We start from the raw sequence: 17,495 nt of genomic DNA, 5'->3' as shown, positions 1-17,495 counted from the left end.
GGTGATCTCTGCTAACCATCAGAAGAGACAGAGAAAGGCTTCCACCTTTAGACACAAGTTTACAAAGCTGGGATAAAGAGCTCACTTACAAAGCCTGGGTACTCGCCAATGCCTATGCCACATACAAGCTTAGTATAACACGCCTTTGTTCTTTTGCGTGCAACCACAAACTCAACATTCTTAACCTGCATTCACTTTGCTACACTTGAACGCTTAAATCACAGTTCTATGGGGTCCACCAAGAGCCACAAGGGTTCCATCATTGCCAACTCATACATCACTATATCTCACCCTCTGTTAAATAAAAAATAAAAAATGTTTACAAATATATACACAATCATAGTTCTTCAATGAGTCTTTGTAGCACTTTGATCACACGTCTTGACGGTGTCTTCGGAAACTGTGAACAGTCAATAGAAGTGTCCATGACCTGCATTGGCATTGTAGGAATAACAGCAGTCAGGGGATTTTCATTTGTCCTTTCAGACCCAATCTCTATATTGACATCAGTTCCTGACAAGGGATGAGCCACATGTCGAAAATGTGAGGAATCTTGTGTAATGGACTTCCCAGGACGTTGGACAGTCACCATGTGTCCTTTGCTGGTCACACCACTGCTGATCAGTGCTAAATTGCATATGCTCTGTGTAAATTGTAGATTTGACTGGTTATCCACTATTGGCATATTTGATTTATTTACTGGTAAGTCCCAAGTAAATTGCACTGAGTGTGCCAGTGTCCGTAAAGCAAATGCTACTAGTGGGATTGCAGCACTGGTTGTGCAACCCACGTGAGTATCCCTGGAAATGTGTCTCAGATCTACCACTGTTGTGTCTGTGTGTACAGTTAACTGCTATGTTGACCAGGTAAAAGCACCCACTTGCCAGGCCCTACCCTTCCATTTTCTAGCCCCTAAGGCAGGCCCTAGGTAGCCCTATTGGCATGGTGCTGTGTGTCAAAGGTAGGACATGTACTGGTGTGTGTGACATGTCTTGATCGTGAAATACTGTTTATTTTGTTTTTCACTGTTGAAAGGCTGTCTGCCCCATTGGCTATCATTGGCGCTCTACTGTAACATTTTACATGTGTAACTTTCAATTGGGACAAGATGGGAAAATGGAGTTTAGGCTCTCTGAGCTCAGAATTTAACAACACACCTTTTATTAAATGTGGTTTATAAAGTGTGTGTTTGAAAATGCAATTTTTAGAAAGTGAAAATCTTGCAATATTCCCTAGCTTTTTTTAAAATGTATTTGAAAAACAAAGTGAGAAGAAAAATCTTAAAAAGATTAAGAAAATTAAATTACTTGATCTTATGGAAAAGTGTTGATTGAACAATTCCAGCAAGGGAACATTGCAAGCTTTTTAATTTTATAGTGGTCCACCCCAGCTAATTCCAAAGGACCAAACCCTTTCTACGATAACTTTTAGAAAGTGGGCATTTTCTTGCTTTCCCATTCTGTGTGCCTCTGACCATTTGTGTATTCAGCGTCTGGTTTTAGAGTGACATGAGCTGGGGATCTGCATTCACTCAAGACAGTCACAGAGGGGGGGCGGGGGTTGCCTGGGTGGCTCATCGCTGGGCTGAATAGACCTGGTCTGCACTTAGAGTGGTCGGAGGAGTTTCGCCTGCACCTGAATAGGCAGTGTCTTCTTTGCAGAATGCCGTATCCACCCCCCGTGGTCATGCTGCACCAGGGAGGACAAGACTGGTTTGGACTGAGTTCAGACACACTTGCCACAAAGAGAACAATAACAAAAAGGGGGATAAGTATAAGACCTAAAACCCCAGGTTTTTAGATTACTTCAAGAAACAAGAGGACCCTGCCAAGAAGAGGAGCGGAAAGACTGTTAGGATCGTTGCCTTTTCTGTGTGAGGGGTGGGTTGGCCTGCAGTTGTGCTTCTGTTTGTGGTGGTGGACTGACTCTTTTTGAACTGCTTTAGTATCCTGCTTGTGAAGAAAATCTCCAAGGGCTTGTGTGCGCTGCCTCCAGTTGTAAGTCTCAGGGACATCAAAGACTTCATTGAAAGATGATCTTTGTTGGATCTCAAAGTGAACCTGCCTGGAAAGCACTGCCCCTGATGTGTGTGGGGTGGGACAGCCTACAGTTGCTGCTCCTGCGTGGAGCAGGCGAAAAGACTGGACTGATCTTTTACGAATTGGCCCAACAGAAAGTGGTTACTTATCCCCTAGCTCATCGCCAGTTGTAACATCCTCAAGCATGGGTACTCGCCACTGACTACCCCAGACATGGAGATTAGTAGAACATGTCTCTATTCTTCTGTGTGTAATCGCAACCTGAAAGTTTTAAACCTGCATTCTTTTTGCTACCCTCTAACGCTAACTTACACAACACAACACAATGGTCATGCAGTTGGTGAAGTTTGGTTTGGTGGCGGTTGTCTTGTCCATCAGGGAGGGGATAAGTTGGGTGTCGTCAGCTAAGAGATGCGGTTGATGCCTTGATATTGGATGATGTTGGTGAGCGGTATCATGTTGACATTGAACAGGGTAGGGCTGAGGGAGTATGCTTGGGGGACCTTAGCAATCACTTTGGCTGGGTATGGGATCAGAGAGATAGGTCTAAAGTTGCTCAGTAGTTCGGGTCAGCTGATGGTTTCTTGAGGGGGGCGTTGGCTTCAGCATGTTTTCCAGTCATCCAAGCATAATGTGGACGTTATGGAGGTGTTGATGATGTGGGGGATGGTGGTGCCGATTGGTGATGTTCCCAGGCTGTAGATGTGGGGGGGGGTGGGGGGGTGGCATGGAGCTGTTGGGGCGGCATGGATCTGTTGGGGCCCCCCTCCCCCCGAGTGGATGGACCTCATGATTGTCGTTGTGTCGCCTTTGGTAAGGGTTGCCCATTCAGTCAGGCAGCTGTCTTAGATAGTGATGGGAAATTTGGCTATGACATACATTCTCTTGAAGATGATAATAACTTCTGGGACTTGCCAGAAATTAGTCAGAAACTACATGGGACAATACCAGCAAATGAGTTGGTATTTATATCTCAAACATTGCTCAAGTACAAATACTATTTTTTGATACTCCGTTCCTTCAAAAGACTACTGATGGCTGTGCAGAATGCAGAAGAGTAGTTTGCCTTTGAAACCTTATAGGGCGTTCGCATGAATAATTTAGTTGGGATTTAGTTCAAATGTTCAATGCAAAGCTGACTTTCTCACTTCATTCTAATCAGGACCATTTTCTTATAATGCGAGAGAACAGATTTTTCATCTCAGGACCTGTCTTTGTTCTAAGTCAGCCTATTCACTGTGTACACTACAAGAGTGAGGTCTTCTAAAATATTTACTGTATGTCTACAGCTCTGGAAAGATGAGACTTGATGGTTATGAGAGGAATACATCAAAAACCCCATTAACACTCATAACTACAAAGACTGTGGCTGAATAATTATTTAAATACTTAGTGTTACCTTGAGACAATATCAATCACAATTTCCACTTTTTCAGAATAGCAACATACAGCTTTGTCACAGATTATCTTTCTGCATTCCTGCTCAACCCTAGTAGGACTCCTGATCAAAGTAAAACTTGTCTTTCTGCCCTCTTGCCTAAGTTCACAGGAGCCTGTATGTCTCTGGATCCTCTGGCTGCCACGGAGTCCCAGGATTTGGTCCAAATTCAAATTATGGTAAACAACCTTTACCACGAAGTTTTTACCACGCGGTACCTTTACCACGCGGCCGTTACAACGCAAGTCGTTACCACGACTTGCGCTGGAGGGCGCTGTGGGATAAGGAATTTTATAAATTTATATTCCAACACCTTCCCTACTGTTACGGGGACTGGTGTTGGAATATAAAATTATAAAAATCCTAAATCCGCGCCCTCCAACGCAAGTCGTGGTAACTACTTGCGTTGTAGCGGCCGCGTGGTAAAGGTATGCGTTGTTACAACCTGCGTTGTAACAACGTACATCCTCAAATTATAATGCCAACACAATAGGACAACTCTTTGAAAGGGATGGGATTTGATAGATTCCCCCTTTAAGTGTTCCAACTTCCCCCAGCATAAAGCAAAGATAACCTGTCAGTTATCTGTACTCCAGTCCTTTCATCTGTTACTTTCCTGAATAACAGCTCACCACACATGGAGCTGGATAATCAGAAGCGGATTACTGACACTTTTCATATCTCATCCTCGACTTGGCGAGGTGTAGAAAAAAGTGTTTACTAGTGTGCTGTTGAAATACAAAGAGCAGCATCATCTATAGAACGTTCTGGAAGCCTGTAAATTACCAAAATTAGCAATAAAAATCTCAATAAATCTCTATGAATCTAATTAATTGAATTTACCTAAACTAGTAAAAAGATACAAGAATGGCACTTGTAGCTGCTTTCCAGGCAAACATACAAGTGGTGGGAGTTTCAACTGCTCTGCCTTATGCTTTAGTTGCTTTCAGCTCGTTTCCTTTTACACATGCATATAGGCAGAAACATCCTTTAAATCTATATTCTGCAGCTGGTTCTTGCTTTCACGCAGCACTTTGAAAGGCAATTCAACTAAAGTAGAGTTTTTCAAAATGTGTGGTGTCCAAAAATCACTCCAATGATCTCACTGAGGTAGGAAGTGGGTATTTCCGTATTATTCCAAGGTGAATATAAGGCCCTTCATGATTCGAACCAATTCTTGACCCAATCTTAAACTGGTGGTATCCTAGGAAGGGATGAAAGAGCATCTTTTTATGCTCAATCATTTAAAAGTCAAGTAGATAAACTATGTTCGGAATAATGTTGAATTAGGTCACTTTGGTCTATGATCAGATCCTGCTATAATAGCTAGGGGATCTAGAGTTCTTGTTAGGGATCTTCCTGTGACAAAAAGGAAGTGACAGATTTTGTTTTATTGTTTCAGTTTACGCTGGGGTAGGATTATTTGAAAGATAAAACTTGTGTAGGCAGAAAGAAGTTTTATGAGTGAACTGACCTGCGTGCTTTGAGTTTATTTAATATTACTTTTGTTTATAAAGGAGGAATGGTGTCAGCACCCATTTGTTATTGTGGTTATGTGACTACTTAGAACAAAAGTAATGTTGTATTCGGTTATGCTGCTATGAGATGCAAAAGGCTGAGATCAATGCTTATCCAGATAGGAGCTCTTAATGGATTGGATGAAACAATCTTTAAAGATTATGCTTTCAAACATCTGAAACACACCACTGAAAATATGTTTGATATGCCTGGGATATGTGAAAGATGTTCTGACTTACGACCAGTGGGATGTATAGATTTGTAACATTTATATTGTCTCTGTAACGAATATGGGATTACTATCTGTTGTTTTTTGGCTAGATTTTAAGAATGTTTTATGTGAAATAAATCTTAAAAATGTAAATGATTTTTTCATCACTGCAAGGTTTCTGTGCATTTTACCAAAAGTCAAATATGGCAATTAAATTACACAAAATGGTTACTAAGTATCACAAGGGAAATCATGTGCTGTGAGAGTGCTTTAGCAACTTCTCCATAACCATAGGGCCGAAATGTCTGTATCTATGTCCATAAAATGCACACAATTTCCACGGAAAATATGCAACAAGATGCACTTTTACATCAAACCTTGTAAAACCCAGTGATAGGTAGAACCAACAACAAAAAAGTATTAAGACGTTTAATACAGGGGGCGTGGCTTGGCGCCCGGCGAGGACGGCGGCTCTAATGTGAGCGCTCCAGGTCCGCAGGGGTTTTCGCCTTGCTTTTCAGCTCCTTCTCGCCTGCTAAACGGCTCTTCGTGAACCGGAGACCACAGACATCAGCGGGCTCCTGGAGGCGGCTCTACAACGCGGCGGAATGCTCATTTTCGCTACTTTGTAGCGGACGCGGCTGAGCGATAGTCTCGTCCGCCATTTTGTATCCAGTCATCGCGTACTGCGGCGCTCCCGTTCGTGGCCATGCGAACATACCACGGAGCCCCTCAAGCCCACAGTTCCACCTGGTGAGATGACTTTTGCATTTTGGCACTAATGCTGTCGAACTTTACCTTTTGTCACCGTTTTTTTTCTACATAAGCTCTCAGCAAGCTTCACTCACGTCTGTTTAACCTGGGCGGCCATTTTAGAAGACTGGTGCTTCTTTTACCTCAGGCAACCTGCATGCACATATCAGCTCAGTCTCCTCTCTCTCAAGAACGTTTCATTTCATTGCGCTCTCCTTCTCACAGATGGTTACAACTTGCAGCTGTTTTACCCACTGTTTCTGCACGTTTTTTCTACATGCTCTTCTTCATTTATGATGTCCCTCTCCTGATGGACTTCTTCAGCACTACAATGTGCCGTTCTTCTTTATTTACATCCCAAGGTGCTTCTCTGCTTCCATTATCGCTGCACTAGCTTTTTCAACGACCCGATTACTGTCCCATTCAGCTGCTTAAATCCTGGACATTCCTGACTTTTGCGCAGGTAGCCTTCTTTTCCCTGAGAACCTGCTTGCCATCTTCCTGTCAACAGCTCCTGCGTACATTTCCAGCTGTCTGTGGGCTCATAGTGACTGCTTCTGAACTCCATTTCTCCTTACCAATACCTCCTCCTTATGGAAAAAAAGGCAATTTCTCGCACTCCCAAAACTCCACGACGTGTCTTTATTAAAAACTCAAAAGTTTTCTCAGCTTTGGCGCACCTCGAAAATTCTCAGACGCTCGCCGATCAGATGTCGCAATCTAGCACAGAGCGGCCTGCCCAGGCTCCAGGGAAAGCTGCGTTGAAACGCCTTAAAAAAACTCCTCCATCACCAACTGGATCAACCTCGACTGTCTCCATGGAGCTCTTGTTGGAGGAAATTCGTGCCCTTAAACCTTTCATGGAAGACACTAACTCAAAGTTGCAGGTTCTTACTGATAACTGGTCTCAGATGGATGCCAGGGTGACAACAGTGGAACATTCTTTGACTTCTCTCCAGGAATCTTCTTCCAAAGTCTCTCACATGCAGTCTCAGATTTCTTCTCTTCAAAAGCAAGTTGAAGAGTTGGAGAACCGAAACAGACGCAACAATCTCCGTCTCTACGGCCTGGCAGAGAATTGCGAAGGGACTGATCCCATCGCCTTCTTCAAATCATTTTTACCCACACTTCTTCATCTGCCTGAGGGTACTACGCTCAACATCCAGCGAGCACACAGGCTGGGCCGTCTCCCCTCTAATCCCTCTCCCACTTCACGGCCGAGGGGTGTCATCATGTACTTCCTCGAATACACTGACCTTCTTAAAGTCCTCTCAGCGGCCCGTGCCTCACCTCGTCTCCAATGGTCAGGATCCAACCTCTTCTTTGCACAGGATTATGCCAAAGCTACAGCCAGTCGTCGCAAAGCCTTTTTAGATATGCGCCCAGAGCTACGTGCTATTGGAGCCAGATACGGCCTTTTTCATCCTTGCCTGTTCAGAGTGACCCACAACAACAAGACCACGACCTACGAGGATCCTGTTCGTCTCAGAAGTTTTTTGAATGCTGCACAGTCGTCTGACATGGACTTCTCTGGCACCTCCTCAGCTTTTCCTCCGTGAACCCTGTTAATATGACTTCATTGTCTTACTCAATTTACATGTTTTATGTTTGATGTTTCCTGTTTTACAGTTTGCCTTTCCTAGGCACCTTAATGTTTTTCCATTTCTGTGTTTCCCTCTGACTCTTTCCTACCTCTCTCACATCCCTGCTGGATGGACAGGTAATTTTCCTTAGTGTCTCTACCTGTTGTCTCACTCTGCACCGTTGTTTTGTTTAATTTCTCTCTTCTTCACATTATTCCTTTACACCTTTTTATCTTTTAACGTTGTGCTGTTTTCTTCTTCCTTCAGTAGTCTCACTCATTTATGTTTTCCCTCCCTCTTTCTCGCAGGTTTACAATATGTTTGGCGTTTTCCCCTCGACTTGTTGGTTCGCTTGCATTGGACGCTTGCTTCCTTTGCCTGGCGCTCCCCTCTCACTCTTTCTTCTCGTCTCCTTTCCCTGGTGATCATTCCTCCCCGCCTCTACCCTCCGTAAGTATGTTTTCCCCTTTCTCCCGAATGTTCACTTTCCTTATTCTGATTTTTTCTCCCTCAAGTTCACTAGTTTCCTTTCTTCCACAGGTGTCTCTCTTTCTTATTTCTCGACAACTTTTCTTCTATCATCTCCTCCCTATCATTCTTGCTATTTCATGGTCTACCTTCTCATATTTCTCATATCAACTGCTTTTCTCTCTCTCTCTTTTGCTCTTTTTTCTTCTCCATCACCCTTCTCTTTATCATCCTACCGCATTGCCTTTCATTGATTTTCTCATTTTCTCTGGCTTCATTCTTCTTCTGGGTTCTTATTGCATTTTCTTTCTCTCTCATACCATTTTTCTCCTTTCTTATTTGCTATGTCTCTGAAAGTGATTACATGGAATGTTAAGGGCGTTAATTCCCCCATCAAACGGCAGAGAATTTTATCTCACCTTGCTCGTTTGAATGTGGATATTGCTTTTTTGCAAGAAACTCACTTATCTGCTGAAGAATCTGTTAAATTGAAAAGAAGTTGGGTGGGCGATGTTTATTACTCTCCTGGGGATGGTAAACGCAATGGTGTTGCTATTTTATGTCACAAAGCTCTTTCTTATTCCCTGCTTGCTCAAGAATCAGATGCTGAAGGCCGATGGATATATGCCAAACTCTCTATCAAGAATGTTCCAATTTCTCTCCTCAATGTTTATGCCCCTACCACTGGTGATCCCACTTTTTGGCACTCATTCTCCCAGCACATCACCAGATTCATTGATGATAATTTTATACTAGCAGGAGATTGCAATCAGCCCCTAGACCCCTTTCTAGATAGGAATTCCAAAGCACACTTCATCCCCAACAAATCTCATAAATCCTTTTCTCAAGCTATTTCCCAACACAAGCTCACAGATGCTTGGCGCCTATGTAATCCTGAACTTCAGGAATTTACTTTCTATTCTCCATGCCATCATTCCCAATCCCGAATCGATTACGTTTTTGTTACCCACAACATTGCCCAAACTCTCACTCATGCGGAAATTGGTCCAATTTTACTTTCTGACCATGCCCCCACATTAGTTCAATTGGACATCTTACCCAAATCAACAGGCCCCAAACGCTGGCGTTTCAACAATTCCCTCCTCTTGGACCCTAAGTTCACTACCTCCTTCACCTCCTTCTCACACGAGTTTTTCTCCCTAAATGATACCTCCCCTGTCCCGAAACACACCATTTGGGATGCCTTTAAAGCGGCGGCAAGAGATTTCATCATTGGCTTTGTTGCTAAAAAACGTAGAGCTGCTCGCGATTTTACCAAGGCTATCCTTCTGGATATTAAGAAATTGGAGCATTCTTATTTTACTTCCCGCTCACAGCAAACTTTAACCGCCCTGGTTAACGCTAAGATGAAATTTAACAAAAAATCTACGGACGATGCATCTCTGTACTTATTAAAATCTAGTGCCAAGTTCTATGGAGGCAAAAATAAGGCAGGCAAGATCTTAGCCAACTATCTCAAGGTGAAACACAATAAATTAAATATTGAATCAATCTACGATGCCAACTCAAATCTCAAACACACTGACGCAGACATCCTTGCTGAATTCTCTACCTTCTACAAGACCTTGTATTCTTCTGAAACTCAGCCTTCTTCCCACTCTCTAGACGCGTTTTTTTCCTCCATTCAAAAACCATCTCACTTTCCACTTGACCTTTCTCACTTAGAACTTGATATATCCCAACAAGAACTACTCAAAGCGCTTCAAACCCTCCAGAAAGACAAGGCCCCTGGGCCGGACGGCTTCACAGTAGAATTTTTTCTCCACTTTTCAAAACTCCTTATCCCTAGACTCCATTCCCTTGTTGGCACCTTCCTTTCCCTGGGTTCCTCCTCAGGCTCTTTTTCAGACGCCCATATCTGCCTCATACCCAAGGAGGGGAAGGATCCTCAACACTGCAAGAATTACAGGCCAATCTCTCTGGTCAATATTGACTATAAAATTTTTGCAAAGTCTCTTGCGGCACGTCTCGACCTTCTTCTTCCAGACCTCTTGAGCGAGGAACAGTCGGGCTTTGTCAAGGGTCGTTACATCACTGACAACACCAGACTCCTCTTCAATATTCTTTCCCAATCTCGCCTTTTACCCCATCCCCTAGCGGCCATTGCCCTGGATGCCGAAAAGGCGTTTGATAGGGTCGAATGGAGCTATCTCTTTCACACCCTACGCTGGTTTGGTTTCGGTCTTATTTTTATATCCTTAATTTCACTACTTTATTCTCATCCACGCGCAGCGGTTTGTGCCAATGGTCAAATATCCTCCTTTTTTGATTTAAACAGAGGTGTTCGCCAAGGTTGTCCCCTATCTCCCTTTCTCTTCAACCTGGCCTTAGAACCCTTCCTCTCCAAACTCCGTCAACATCCCTCCATCCATGGTTTTCAATTGTCAGATTCCCACATCAAACTAGCTGCTTATGCAGATGACATTTTGCTCTTTGTCTCCAACCCCTCTGTTTCCATTCCTGCCTTTCTCAGTGAAGTCCATGCCTATTCACACATATCTGGTTATAAACTTAATAACGATAAATGCGAGATCCTCCCCTTGACTAAATTCACTTTCAAACCCGATTTTGCCGCCTCTAATTTCACGTGGAAACCTTCCAATATCAAGTACTTGGGAATGCATATTACCCCTACCATCCCAGACACTGTTTCTCTGTGCATGTCCAAATGCATTCAGAAATTAACGGATCTCACATCCAAGTGGCATCCCCTTTACCTATCCTGGTGGGGTCGCCTTGACACTATAAAAATGATGTTGTCTCCCATCGTTCTCTACACCCTCTCCAATATTCCGGTCCCTGTCCCCTCCAAATTTTTCAAAAAGATCAACTCCATTCTAATGTCCTTTCTTTGGAATAAAAAGAAGCCACGAATGGCTCTAGTACGTCTGATTCGTCCTAAAACTGAAGGTGGGGTTAATTTTCCTGACTTCCCAGCCTACCACAAGGCGTTCCAATTGAGGCAAGCTTCTTTCTGGCTACAAGACCCTGAGACCTCATGTCCTCTATGGACCAAATTTGAACGCCTCCTTCTTTCTCCCTTCTCCTTTGCTGAATACCTCTCCTTCTCCCGTAAACCCGCTTCTATCTCTACTCCGATTCATAAGTTTACCACTAAATTACTCCTCTCTTCCACTCACTTACCTCCTATTACCATTGCTGCTTTCCTCTCCTCCCCCATATGGCATAACACGTCCTTACTCATACGTGCCAGACCCTTCTTTTGGAAAACTTGGCATACTCGAGGTCTTCAGTGGATCTCCCAACTTTTTTCTCAATCCTCTTTCTTATCTTTTGACACCCTTCGCTCCCTCTATGACCTACCCACTTCCTTTGCACGCAAATATCAATTGCTTAAAGACGCAGTCCTAACGAAATACAATAACCTTTCTCAGCCCTGCCCTCCTCCTCCTTCATCTACTCCCACTTCCACACTCCATTCCTTCTTACGCACTTCACCAAACGCTGCTGCTATTTACAAATACCTTCACGCTGGTGTGACTCCGAGACCTAAATCTAAAGTAGAAGAGTCCTGGGAGCATGATTTATCTGCCTCTTGGTCGGTTTCCTTCTGGGACAAAATCTGGACCAAACTTCGCAAATCCTCCAGAGCAGCAACCCTCACTCAGACTTTGTTTTTTATTTACAATAGACTCCTCTTCACACCCTCTGACCTTCACAAACGCTTTCCTAATACTCCCCACACATGCTGGTCTTGTACGGCGCCACAAGCTAATTTATTTCATATGTTATTTCTATGCATTCATGTTCGTAATTTTTGGCTACAGGTTTGGGCTCAAATTAACTTAATTTTCCACACTACTATCCCTTTTTCCCACACGCATGTTTTTATGGGAAGCCTCTCCCCTTGCTGGGATGACGTTGATCTAAAACCTCAGATTGTTGATCTATTACTTGCCGCTGCCTTCCAACAAATAACGGTCAATTGGAAAGACTTCTCCAAAATTTCCTTCAAGGCGTGGTGGTTTAATGTGTGCCACAACCACAGACTCGATACTGCTTATGTTTTCCCGGCTTGTATGGCTACTAAACGCATGGACTTATGGACTCCCGTCACACTTTATTTGGACTCATGTAGTAAACGCTTATTTCACCCTCTGCCTCCACAACAGGAAGTTCCTAAACCGCCTTAGTCGCTCGATACATTCCACTTATCCTCCATTGTACCATCTTGTTTTAATTCTTTCCAATGTTTTCATGCTTTTCATATTTCATGCTCAACGTGTTTTCTCTTTGCCTTTTCCTTTTCTCCCATCTTGTACTCAGATTTCTTTTATTATACTGCTTGCTTTTGTATGATCGTTTTATTCTGCTCAGAGTCTTTACCTTGATATCACATTGTACTCTGTTTTGACACCTGGTTTTCTCTTTTATTATTATCAAATAAAAATTTTCTTGAACTTAAAAAGACGTTTAATACAGAACCATCAATAGTAGCAACAATCCACCATTACAACTACCTGGAGTAGCATCACTGTGCTGGGACAATAAAGAAAATGGTGTGTTACAAATAATCTTTTGTACTGGGCAATTATTTTTCACAATTAAGAGTCGAAACCGTCTGAGGCGTTCTCTTTTTATCATAAAATTAGAAGAACAAAATGGATGATATTTTTGCCAGATGTTAAATGTTAGGAAGTATAGCCGCGTGGACGTGGAAAGTCAGTTGGTCAACAAAATGTGAAAAAGCAGACCAGGCAAATTCAAACTGAGCATAAAACCTGCCTGTTTCAGAGATGTACAGTAACCAATGGCCAGGTAAAAAATGGGAATTAGGCAAGAGCAGATAGATACCATTCTTAGCTGTGCTTACCAACAATGCAGAATGTAGCAGCATAGGCTTCCACACAAGACAGCTTGCTCGGTCGTCCATAGTTTGTAGGGTTAGCAGCGACTAGGTAAGGCAGCAGTCGCAGGTGACTACCTCTCATTTTAGCAAATGGTGTCTCTGCGAGTTTAGCCCATGAGCAGTCAATAACCGCTACCCCACTGTCAGCAACAATCTGTCTGAAAAAAAGGGAAGGATGTTGTTTCTTCATTGTCAAATCATACTCTGGGAACTAGGTACAACATCAAAAAAGATTTCGCTTTGCACAATAAGACTACATTTTCAATATATTCAAGACCAGGAAAGCTTTTCCATCTTCTAGAGCAGTGTTTCCCAAACTGGGGTCCGCGGACCCCCGGGGGTCCGTGACACATTCCCAGGGGGTCCGTAGGAAGCAGTTTTAAAAACACAGAAATGTTTCTTGTATAATTAGCAGCTTTCGAGCAACAATAAAAGTGTCAATAAAATGCCAGTGATATATGTAATTGCTGGAGAGAGACGAGAGATTTTTACAGTGGCAGTTCTGACTTAACTAATGTAGCACAGAGGGTTAATGTGCCTACTGCAAAGAAAATGTAACCTGCATTTTAAAAAGCAGTATTTTATGTGCATAAGTCTGTGGTTACTGCTTTTGTCACAGAGATTATTTTGTTACTGTGCACTTCACAAGTGACAATCGTAATCTAGCAGAGGGACCTATAAACTGTCATCAAAGAGCTGCTTGCAAACTGCATGGTACTAGTTAGTAACTTAGGTTTTTTCCCAGTCATTCATTATCCTGATGCTGCTAAAAAGATTTATTTGGGTGGAAATACATTGTTAATGCTAAAGTCAGTGCTAGCCACTGTGTTATGTTCTGAATCCTGAGTTTGTGCTTTTCCAGACCAAGCACTATTTAAAAATGCCTACCAGTATGAATGAATACTAGACCTTGTAGTCCCCTTTACCTTATGTAACATTTTCTATACACTGATTTACAAGTATGATTCATTGTCTCTATGTATGTGTGATGTGAAGTGCTCCGACATCCTACAATGGTATGAGAGATGCTATAAAACAAATGAAATACATGTGAAAGAGGGGCTATTCCTTCAATAGAAAATACTAAGGGCCAGATGTACGACCCGTTTTTATATGCGCAAACAGATTCGCAAACCCTCTTGAGCATGCAAAAACCTATTGGGCCATGTACATAGCCTATTTCGCGAGTCGCAATTTTTTTTCGATTCGCTAAATAGGTTTTGCAACTTGATATTTGGAAGGGGCATTCCCTTCCAAATAGCGAGTCTCAAAACCATGTACACATTTTTTGCGACTGCAAATGCGGACGCTAAACACTTGCGTAGATGGTACTTCAAGTAGATGGTAAAGCATTCGCAAATGGGAAGGGGGCCCCAGGGACCCCCTTCCCCTTTGCAAATGCATGCAAAATTATTTTTAAAGGACAGGCAGTGGTCCCAGGGACCACTGCCTACCCTTAAAAAATGAAACAAAAACGTTTCATTTTCTTTTCTTTCAAATGCCTGGAAAACGTGCTGCATTTTTAAAAAAGAAAACTGCTTTATTTAAAAGCAGTCCCAGACATGGTGGTCTGCTGAGCCTAGCAGGCCACCATCCCTGGGAGGGCTGGCATTCCCAATGGGCTCGCAAATTGCGAGAGGCTCATTAATATTAATGAGCCGCGCAATTTGCGACCCCATTGGGAATCCCAAACAATGTTAAACACACTGTTGTAAATTTCATTTAGCGACTCGCAATTAGCCAGTCGCAATGTGTCGCCAATTGTGAGGCGCTAAATGAAATGGTCGTACATCTGGCCCCAAAATCCATAGTACTTTGAGTATTTGTTTGGTGTGCTCATGTGTTTTTTTTAATTACCGTTTTAATATTTGAAATTGCTTGGGGGTCCCCGGCTTCCAGTGGTGACTCAATTGGGGTCCTCAGGAGTCAAAAGTTTGGGAACCACTGTTCTAGAGTACCCAGCAAAACAGGTTTCACTCTCCACTGATCTTCCTTGAACTCCTGGGCATGGATTAGCACCCGGAGCATCAGAATGCAGCTGCAATTCTGGATCCATTTGCTGTCAACACGTAGATTTTGCTCAATCAAAAGTAGTTTGTTACACCTCATAACTGGAACATGTTGTCCTCCTTAAATAACAGGCTGATAAACATTTTGCATTATTTTAAAACATTCAAAACAAACCTTTATTTGTAAAAAGGTTTTCATTGAAAACCATACAAATATTCATCATGCATTACAGTTTTGAACCACTTTTAAAAATCTCTGCAATTAAAACAGATGTTTGAATTACGTAATACTAGATGATTTTCTGTTTTGAAGTGAAGTTTAAAAGATATTTCCCAGGGTTCTATGAGGTCTGGGCAGATGAACTAAACATGCACCACGCATGGGCGCAGGAAGTGTGGGGGACGCACGGGATATATCCCCCCCCCCCCCAGATTTTGGAGTGGGGGGGGGGGGCGGGGGACGAGGGGACAAAAGAATTACCCCTCTCCCTTCTGTTATTCGCAAGACCATTAGCACGCGAAAGTGCTACCTAATGGCCCTGCACTTGACCTGCCTGGAGTCAAAGAGGCCACTCGCCCTCTGCCCTTTTTTATGCTGCAGGAAGTCTCAGCGTTCTAGGAAGGGCAGAGAAGGGGAAATAACTGTCTTTTCCTTCCTACCCATTTCTGTCTCTGTCTCGCTCCTCCTTAAGTTCTGATTTCAAGAGCTCTTATGTACTCTCTCTTGCATCTCCTTTTCTTTATTTGTTTCTCTGTGAAATGGACCCAAAATAGGCGGACACTTTGGCTGGATATTTCCTAATTTACTGACCGTTTTATAATTCCAAAGAAAAACCTTGGGACGGAGAGAAAAAATAAATGAAATACCTAAATTAAGCAATACAGAGTGGTCAGCAGACAGGCCAGATTGTTTTTTACACCCACACACATTAGAACCACTTTACAGAGTTTGCCATAGCGGGCCCCTTTCCCCCCCCCCCCAGACATGGGACCTGGGAGCATCTAAGAAGCCCCCCTACATATCACTGCACCATGTGACAGGCACCACATTGTGCCTGCCACGTAGTGCAGTGATATATGTAACATGTCCGTTTTTACATTGTGGCAGATGATGCAGCCATCAGCACCTGCTGCAATGTAAAAGATAGGCATTGCGAACGCCATAGTGGCGGTGGCATTGTAATGTCTATCGTGGGGCCGCCATCTTGAAGGCCAGCGGTCCCATTCCCCGATTCGATGGCGGACGGACTGAAGTCCGCCTGCCTTCGTAATCAGCCCCTACGTTTGCAAACTTCAAGGTCTCTGATTCATGCACAAACACTTTTAACATGTGCAGCCTTCTTTCAGGCCACTGGAGTTATTTGGCAATGGAGGCCAAAATTATGTTGCAGTGTTGACTAAATGATGAAACAATAAAAAGGCTGCAGCATAATGCGGTGCATTTTATGATACTTTATTATTTTAACATATGTATACATACCAACAGCCTCTGCAAAGCTTTTGCCTAATTAATACCTGTGTAACATACAAATGCAGCAGAGGGAAAGGTGACCAGTCAACCTTTGCAAAGGGCCCTACACTTCACAGCAACATAAGTCACATTTCTTTTAGTAATTTTTGATCCGTTTGAGCTACAAAATTGTTTTGGGTCAAATCGTTAGATTATGCAGCAGATGATGTATTATGTGGTAAATATGATACTGCCATAGTTGAGTGGTAAACATTTTTACACTTAACTTAATTTTGCCCCAGCATTGTAGTTGGCCAATTTATAAGTTCCCCAAACTCAAAAGTCGAGTTTGGGCACAATTTGCATTTTAAAAGAAGTCCTACGACACAGGGCTACTTTTAAACTGACCTCAGGCTTCAGCAGTGCGCACATGCAAACGCAGAGAGGGCTGCTGGCCTCTAAACTGCCATGCCCTATTATATTCTAGGGACTTAAAGGTAGTTCTAATCTCCCTGCCCTATTATGAACTAAGGCCTTATAGGAGAGGTCATGCCAATCATAGGGGTACCCTAACCCATAGTGCACCCTAGTGTATGTAGGGGTTTTCACCATATCTTTAAGTGTCTCTTTCAGAATAGCACTGGCCCTGTGCCTGTTCAGGCAGAGGCCAGGGTCGGTGAGAGTCAGGTACCACCAGTACCAGTCAGCTAAACGTTTGAGTGCCCAGGGCACAGGATGGCTTTGCAACACTAAAGAAGCACAAACTTAGAATTTAAAACATAACACCATGGTTGGGGGGTTTTCTTTAATAATCAGAATTGATTTCTATCCTAATGAACCCATTTTCCAACATTAGGATAAAGAAAGACTGGGGAAAAATCATAATGTTCTAATCTATACCTAAAAGTTTTCATGCAGCTCTTTGATGACTGTTAATAGTTCACTGTTCAATGTTAGGATTTTAACTTATATAAACTGCAAATACCAAAAGAATCTCTCAGACAAAAGCAGTAACTCACTGCCCAATTTACATGATCTGCATTTTGTGATCTGTGTGGTACACATTCTTTGCAGCAGGCATATTAACCCACTGCATATTAACCTACCTTACCAAGAGTCAAAACTTCCACCAGAC

The 17,495-nt window shown here is 42.9% G+C and overlaps 1 protein-coding gene across 4 annotated transcripts in view; it reads right to left on the bottom strand.

Annotated features, from left to right (window-relative positions):
- TSR3 (TSR3 ribosome maturation factor) overlaps positions 1-17,495 on the bottom strand; it is a 149,710-nt gene that overhangs the window by 28,961 nt on the left and 103,254 nt on the right. For all 4 annotated transcript variants that reach the window (XM_078664934.1, XM_078664936.1, XM_078664933.1 and 1 more), the window contains one exon: positions 12,866-13,059. In XM_078664934.1, coding sequence (XP_078521060.1) covers positions 12,866-13,059 — 194 coding nt within the window. The remainder of the gene's footprint in view (positions 1-12,865; positions 13,060-17,495) is intronic.

The sequence above is a fragment of the Lissotriton helveticus genome, chromosome 10 (genome assembly GCF_964261635.1).
Source record: "Lissotriton helveticus chromosome 10, aLisHel1.1, whole genome shotgun sequence".
Classification (NCBI taxonomy): Eukaryota; Metazoa; Chordata; class Amphibia; order Caudata; family Salamandridae; genus Lissotriton; species Lissotriton helveticus.
This window is presented reverse-complemented; position numbering and strand designations above follow the sequence as displayed.